At 38.5% G+C, this 7675-nt stretch overlaps 1 protein-coding gene across 1 annotated transcript; it reads left to right on the forward strand.

The window, feature by feature from the left end:
- The first annotated feature begins 4239 nt into the window (after window positions 1–4239).
- Window positions 4240–6630, forward strand: LOC124374800 (activated Cdc42 kinase-like). Its single transcript, XM_046832950.1, has 2 exons — window positions 4240–4480; window positions 6543–6630. Exons 1-2 carry the CDS (start codon window positions 4269–4271, stop codon window positions 6598–6600), a joined length of 270 nt encoding a protein of 89 aa, XP_046688906.1. The 5' UTR covers window positions 4240–4268; the 3' UTR covers window positions 6601–6630.
- Window positions 6631–7675: the final 1045 nt, after the last annotated feature.

Below are 7675 nucleotides of genomic sequence, written 5' to 3' on the forward strand. Positions count from 1 at the left end.
GGCTTTGACTCTGTTAGATTTGAGAAAAGCTTTTGATATTATATCGCACAAAAATACTGCTTAAGAAGCTCTCTAAGTATGGTGTAATGGGCAAAGAATTAAACCTTATACGTTCGTACCTTGTGAACAGAAAACAGGTGGTTGTAAATGGGGGATCAGGTGTCTCGTATGCGGGAAGTGGTTAGAGGTGTTCCCCAAGGGTCTGTTTTGGGGCCACTCCTATTTGTCATTATGATTAATGATCTTCCATCCAACCTCCCCCATCAGTCTGTCCTCTTTGCAGATGATACATCAGCACTGGTTAAGGGTTTACTCTCTGGATTATGTGAAACGTGAATCTGCTCTATTAGTGGAAAGGGCTGGTGACTGGTTCTCAGCAAATTGAGTTAATACTTAATGATGATAAGTCAGAACAAATCATCTTTACATTAAGGAAAGTAGATGGAGAGTTAGTCAATCAGCATGTCAAGTTGCTCGGTATTCATCTAGACTCAAAACTTAGTTGGCATTATCATACTGAGGCAGCTAATTACTAAACTATCTAGAGTGTTATACTTATTGTTTTAAGCTTAAGTATAAATGTTGATTCTGATTGTTTGCCGTATGGCCTATTTTGCATTTTTTAATTGTCACTTGAACTATGGCATATTGCTATGGGGAAATAGTCCTGGAGCTAACGATGTATTTTTATGCCAAAAAAGGGCAATTCGAGTTATGGCTGGTATAAGTCAGATAGAAAGTTGTAAGCCATATTTTATTAGTTTTAAGATTTTAACTGTACCTAGCTTGTATATATTGTGTAATTTATTATATGTTAAAAAACATTTATCTGATTTTGTTGAACGCAATGTGTATCATAGCCACTATACTAGGAAACTGTGATAATCTTAATTTACCAAGTACCAGACTCCAAAAAGTGATAAACAGTCATAAATATATGCAAATTAAATTGTATAATAGTTTACCCTGAATATGTAAAAAAATTAAGTATTAATGTATTCAAAACAATAATTACAAGTTTTTTGGTGAGGACTGTGCACCATATTCTATTGAAGATTTTTTATCATTATTGTAGTTATGACAATTTGTATACTGCATAGTATATTTAGTATTAGTATGACAATGTCTATTGCTTGTAATATAGCCTAATGACAAATAAAGATTTGAATTTGAATTTGAAGCCTGCTATTACTCTGATTGCCCTTTTCTGCATACCCAGGACGCGGTTGAGATTGCCCATAGTGGATCCACCCCAGACAGTAAATACCATAGCGTAAATGGCTTTCAAACAATGCATAGTATGCAGTCCTTGTTGCCTCAGGGGTACTAGTTGCCTTGATTCGTTTTATGGCATAGAGTAGTTGAACCCCGAGTTTTAGGCAAAGATTGTCCACTTGATTATTCCAGGATAAATTTTCATCAAGTATGACACCTAGATGTTTGATTTTGTCAGCTGCTGTCAGATTGGGCATTTCAGATACTGTAGACTTTTTATTCCCAAATGACATTTGCTTGGTTCTTACTTTCATTGAGAACTAAGTCCATTTTTCATACAGTAGTCTTGTGTCATATTGAAGGCAATAAAAGTGTTCACTTCTAGTTGATCTACGTTTCTGTTTGCAGTAAGCAGCACAGTGTCGTCCGCATACATGACCATCTTACTGTATTCCTCTAGATGTTCTGGAAAATCATTGATAAACAGCACAAACAGAATTGGCTAGGACAGAGCCCTGGGGAACTCCTCTGTTAGTCGTGGGTACCAATTCAGATCTGACAGTATTTGTAAATCCTCTTTGTTGTGTGTTTTTAGTTCTAACCATTTGGCTTCGTCCTTTTAGATAGCTTGCAAACCATTTTAGTGCTGTTCGTTGGATTCCTAAATTTTGTTAGTTTAGCTAGAATAAGATCATGTCCCAGGCCAGTCAAAAGCCTTGCTTAGGTCAAGATACAGGTCTGGTGATAGTGTTGCCATTTTCTATGTTCTCAATTATATTACTCAGCAAGGTCTATCAGTGCAGTTGTGGTTGATTTTCCAGTAACGAACCCATGTTGGCTGTCTGTCAATGATTGGTTTTTGACTAAGATGTTTCCTGGAGTCTTACTTTAACAATCTTCTCAATAAGTTTGGAGACAGATGAGAGCAGTGAGATAGGTCGGTAGTTAGAAATGTTTTTGTAGGTCCCCTTGCTTGTGTTTTGGAAATACCTTGGCTAATCTTCAACTTGGATGGAAAAGTGCCCTCTGCCATGGGACCATGTTGACGACCTTCACTTAGAGGCAATATTAGCTTGTCTGCACATGTTTTCAGGGATTTTTGAAGATATTTCATCAATGCCTGAGGATGTGGAGTTCTTTAATGATTGAATGGTTCTGCCTATCTCGTCAGGTGTTGTTGGACGTAAAGAAGTAAGAGTATTGTCTGTGGTAGCTGGAAGATTTTGAATTATTGGTGGTGTGTTATATATTTTGTTCTGTTTTAGTGTTTCCTCTGCTATGTTTACAAAATAATAATTAAAGCGATTTGCTACATCTGTAGGGTCAGTAAATTTTATTCCATTGTCATTTAGTTCTATTGTAGGATTGTTGTCAAGTTCTTTCCTCCCTTTCCTCTCACTATTGATGGTGTCCCATATAGCTTTGGCTTTGTTTTCTGCTTGTTCAATGTATGCAGCACATGTTTCCTGCCTTGCCTTCTTTAATTTTTGGTCGTAGGATTTCTTTTTATCTGTGGCTGTCTTCTGTCATCGGGAATGGCCAGTTAGGAAAAATCTGTCTTGCGCTTTTAAAAACTCCTTTTTAAGTGTCATAATTTCTTCATCATACCTCAGTCGCGTTTACCCCTTTTTTGTGTAGTTTCGAGATCTTTTTTTTGGACATGCATTGTCAAGTGCAAAGCTGGAGCGTTTGGTTTTAAAATTAAAGTACGCCTCTTCCCACATCATTTGCTGTCAAAACAGAATCACCAGGTAACAAGGGAGAGTTCATTTTTTTAAAAACAGCAGATTGTTGTAGTTTAAAATTCCGTCTTGAAGTGCATGTCATTTCTGCTTTCATTTTTGGAAAGTCCAGTGTGCAGTATTGTCCTGTGTGATCTGATAGACCTGTGTGAGAGACCACTACTTTAATCCTGTCATGAATGTTTGAACACACCATATCAATTGATGACCACTGAGGTCTCTGAGATTCTTGTGGCTGGGAGATCAAGTCTTCTTATGTTGTAACCAGCCAGTAGTGCATTTAGTGCAACGGATTTCTCTAGAGGCCTCGTCTAAACTGTCAATGTTAATATCCCCCATGATAAGTGGTGTCATTTCTCTGAGTAGGAAGGCTGTCGAGGGCATCTGCCAGAACTTGTAGTGATGTATCAAGGTCAGCACAAGGTGGTCGATACACTCCAAGCAGGAAACAAACTCTTTTTTCTTGTTTATGTGTATTTTTTACTGCTGTTACCTCACATACCATTTCTAAGCTGTACTCTTCAATCTCTAAATTTTTCAGTTTTGTTGGCTATACTGTTATGCCTATAAATAACAACCCCTCCTTTGATATGTTCTTTCCTTCCATATGCACTGATAAGTGTGTAATCAGCCAACTTGGCATGGTTTATTACATTGCTTTTTAGACCATGTTCTGTAAGAATTACAAAGTCCGGGTTAGTGCTATGCAAAAGGTGTTCCAGTCTTTCAATTTTGTTTGTCATCCTGTCCATATTTTGGTGGAAGAAGTTAAGCTGATTTGGAAGTTTTAACTTCTTGAATTTATTTGAAACTTGTTGTTTTTGTGTGTAGATTAGACTGTTTTGCTGGGTGGGCCGAGTTTACAAATATCCTGGTTTTGAATTTGCTCGTTTTTTCTTGGGTAAAGGTCTAAAAAATTCTTATTTTGATGTATTTGGCCATCCCTCCATTGTTTTGGTGGCGAATAGTTGTTTGGGAAATCAACCTGTGCTTGTGTTATTATGTATTGATTATTGTGCGCAGGGCGGGTGAGTGGTGAAGAAAGTTGGTCAGATGGATTTATGTATAGCATGGAGTGCCGGACTGGCAAAGTGCAAGATTATAGAGGGTCTACTGTACTTAAAAAGAGAGCAATATTACATAACCTCATGTGAACACGAAGTCCATTTCTAATGCTCTCTCGCAGTCTTCTTTCCTACCTGTTTCTCCTTCTTTCCGTGGGAGCAAAATAAAATATAAGCATAAGTATCAGTACTTCTTGTATTTTTTTCCTTGTAGTTCCATCCCTTATCCCTTTCTATTTTCCCATTTATGTTTGTAGGTATACTTAAAATATTTAACGTAACACGTAACATACTGTATCGTGTTGGACAGGTGACTGAGCTAGCACCACTTCGCTCACTGTTGGAGTGCCTTAAAGAACCTTCTCTGCGCTTTAGTTTCCCAGTGCTGACCCTGTGTGACTTTGCCATCCAGATCTGTGATGGCATGCAGTACCTTGAGGCCAAAAGACTCATACACAGGTATGTGGTAACACATGTGACATTTGAAATCAGACCTATGTCCCCTCTGTGGGCTCCATTAAACCAGGAGTAGTATATCACTCTGCGGATGCACTAAACAAGAGTCATATCTCTCAGTTGACTATGAAAAACCAGATACGAAGCATGTCCTCTGTGGGCTCCATTAAACCAGAAGCAATGTCTCTTTGTTTGGTTTTGCAGTAAATCAGGAATATGTATCTCTGTTGGGTGCACTAAACAAGGACGCATATCTCTCTGTTGACTGTGCTAAAACCAGGAATATGTCCCTCTGTTTGCACTAAACTAGGAAGATGTGTCTCTGTTGGGTGCACTAAATAAGAGGCATATCTCTCTGTTGACTGTGCTAAACCAGGAATATGTCTCTCTGTTTGCACTAAACCAGGAAGATGTGTCTCTGTTGTGTGCACTAAAACATGGGACATATCTCTGTTGACTGTGCTAAAACCAGGAATATGTCCCTCTGTTGGCTGCTGCACTAAACCAGAGACCCTATCTCTTTTTTGGCTGCACTAAACATGGGACATATCTCTCTGTTGGCTGTGCTAAACCAGGAATATGTCTCTCTGTTTGCACTAAACCAGGAATATGTGTCTCTGTTGGGTGCACTAAACAAGAGGCATATCTCTCTGTTGACTGTGCTAAACCAGGAATATGTCTCTCTGTTTGCACTAAACCAGGAAGATGTGTCTCTGTTGGGTGCACTAAACATGGGACATATCTATCTGTTGACTGTGCTAAACCAGGAATATGTCTCTCTGTTTTGCACTAAACCAGGAAGATGTGTCTCTGTTGGGTGCACTAAACAAGAGGCATAACTCTCTGTTGACTGTGCTAAACCAGGAATATGTCTCTCTGTTTGCACTAAACCAGGAAGATGTGGTCTCTGTTGGGTGCACTAAAGATGGGACATATCTATCTGTTGACTGTGCTAAACCAGGAATATGTCCCCTCTGTTGGCTGCACTAAACCAGAGACCCTATTTTGTTTTTTTTTGGCTGCACTAAACATGGGACATATCTCTCTGTTGGCTGTGCTAAACCAGGAATATGTCTACTCTGTTTGCACCTAAACCAGGAAGATGTTGTCTCTGTTGGGTGCACTAAACAAGAGGCATATCTCTCTGTTGGACTGTGCTAAACCAGGAATATGTCTCTCTGTTTGCACTAAACCAGGAAGATGTGTCTCTGTTGGGTGCACTAAACATGGGGACATATCTCTCTGTTGACTGTGCTAAACCAGGAATATGTCCCTCTGTTGGCTGCACTAAACCAGAGACCCTATCTCTTTTTTAGCTGACACTAAACATGGGACATATCTCTCTGTTGGCTGTTTTTAAACCAGGCGCATGTCTCTGTTGGCTGCATTGTACAGATTTGTTACAGCGATTTCAAATTTTTCAAATCCTTTTGTTGTTCAATATCACTTGCATAAAAATAGTGAATTCTCCAACATTATAGGCATATTTCAAGGAATTGAACTAACTACTACAATTAATGAAAGGTTGCTTATGTGGCGATGGTTGGATGTAACAAACAGTCGAATTTAACTTTATTGGTCAGTAGGTAATTGGAGTATACTTTTCTGTCTCTTTTGTTTCATTATCTGCAACAATCAGATTAGATAATGCAACATCTGATTGTTGTTTCTCAAATTTCCATTGTCAGATATCTTTAGATTAGCTTTTCATATAAATCATTATTACATTCTTCTAAATTTCAATTTCTGAAGTTTCTTTGGAAAAAAGAAAGTGTTAAAATACTCAGAAGTCTGTTCTTTCACACTCAGTGTAATTCAGAGATTTTAGCATGCAAGGCTGGATGTTTTGTCATGGTTTCAGTGAATGATGTTGAAATGTTTAGTTTCCTGTGCAGATTTCTTGTGGTTTTAAGTCTTATTGTTTCAGAAAGCAAATTTTTAATTAGTATTTAGTCCAAATGTATTGTGCAATAGTAAGTTATCAGAAGAAGAAATTCAAACACCACGTGTGCTTATTTGTTGATTGTTTTACTAAACATCTTAATAATTCTCGTTCCTGTTTCAGAGACCTAGCTGCCAGAAATATTTTAGTATTTTCAAAAAACAAGGTGAAAAATCTCTGACTTCGGGTTGTCGAGAGCACTTGGTGTTGGAAAGGACTATTATCAAACCAATTTCAATGTCAACCTCAAATTACCTATTTGCCTGGTAAGTAAATACCCACGTTACTGTGTAGTTATTAGTTTGTTTCGGACATATTAAAGCACAGCGCCCACTGCGACCGGCCCGGCCCGGCTTTGTCTTTTCGTGATAGTCGAAACACACGCAATCAAATGGACACCCCGCCCACTGCTACCGGCCCCGGCCCAAGCCCAGCCCAGCCCGACCGCTTTTTGTACTCTTTCAAAATGCAATTCGATCAAATGGACACCCACCCACTGCAAGCGGGCACCGGCACAGTCACCCCAAGAAGCTGACCAAGGCCGGGCTGGGCTGGGCTGGGGCCGGGACGATAGCAGTGGGCGGTGGTAGGCCGGAGTGAGCCGGGCCGGGCCGGTCACAGTGGGCACCGTGCTTTACAGTGGTTCACAGAGGGGAGACAGATACATTGGCAATCATCATCTTCTTATAGAAAATACCTGTCCAGTCTTTTGTTTTAGTACAACTACTTATGGACTTATGACCTATGTCAGTTAAACAATGCATTAAAATAATAAAGTTGTATAAAAATGACTCAACTTCTAATTCTGTCCTTTTAAATAATTATTTCTCTTTCATTAACTTTTGACATGCATTAAATATTACTAATTTTAAATTGAGTTACTAAATGAAATGTTTTATTATACAGTTTAGTCTCAATCAGCTGAACTAAACAGTGGTCATGATGTTGGCTAAGTGGATGTGTCAGATTGTTCTGATTACAATTATTAAAGTCAAGCTAAAACTATCAATATGGAAAATAGGTTTTATGAAAAAAAAAAAACAAGACCTTATAGTGTAGTCTACAAGTGCTGTACTGAAAGTGTGGACTACTGTAAAAGACACATTGTTTTACAGGGTGGCACAAAAAGGAAAGTGTGTATTTTATAAATGCTACAAGTAAGTTTATTTTGATCATGACACATATTATTAACACAAAAACAATCAGCAAACAAGCCAGTTTGAGAATTTGACATTAAGAATTCCTAGCACTTAATT

Source organism: Homalodisca vitripennis, unplaced genomic scaffold (genome assembly GCF_021130785.1).
Source record: "Homalodisca vitripennis isolate AUS2020 unplaced genomic scaffold, UT_GWSS_2.1 ScUCBcl_10197;HRSCAF=18966, whole genome shotgun sequence".
Taxonomy (NCBI): Eukaryota; Metazoa; Arthropoda; class Insecta; order Hemiptera; family Cicadellidae; genus Homalodisca; species Homalodisca vitripennis.

Coding starts and splice junctions, on each gene's coding strand:
- LOC124374800 (XM_046832950.1), top strand. CDS start 4,269: ATGTTTGTAGGTATACTTAAAATATTTAACGTAACACGTAACATACTG. Junction 4,481..6,542: donor GCCAAAAGACTCATACACAG/GTATGTGGTAAC, acceptor TTCCTGTTTCAG/AGACCTAGCTGCCAGAAATA.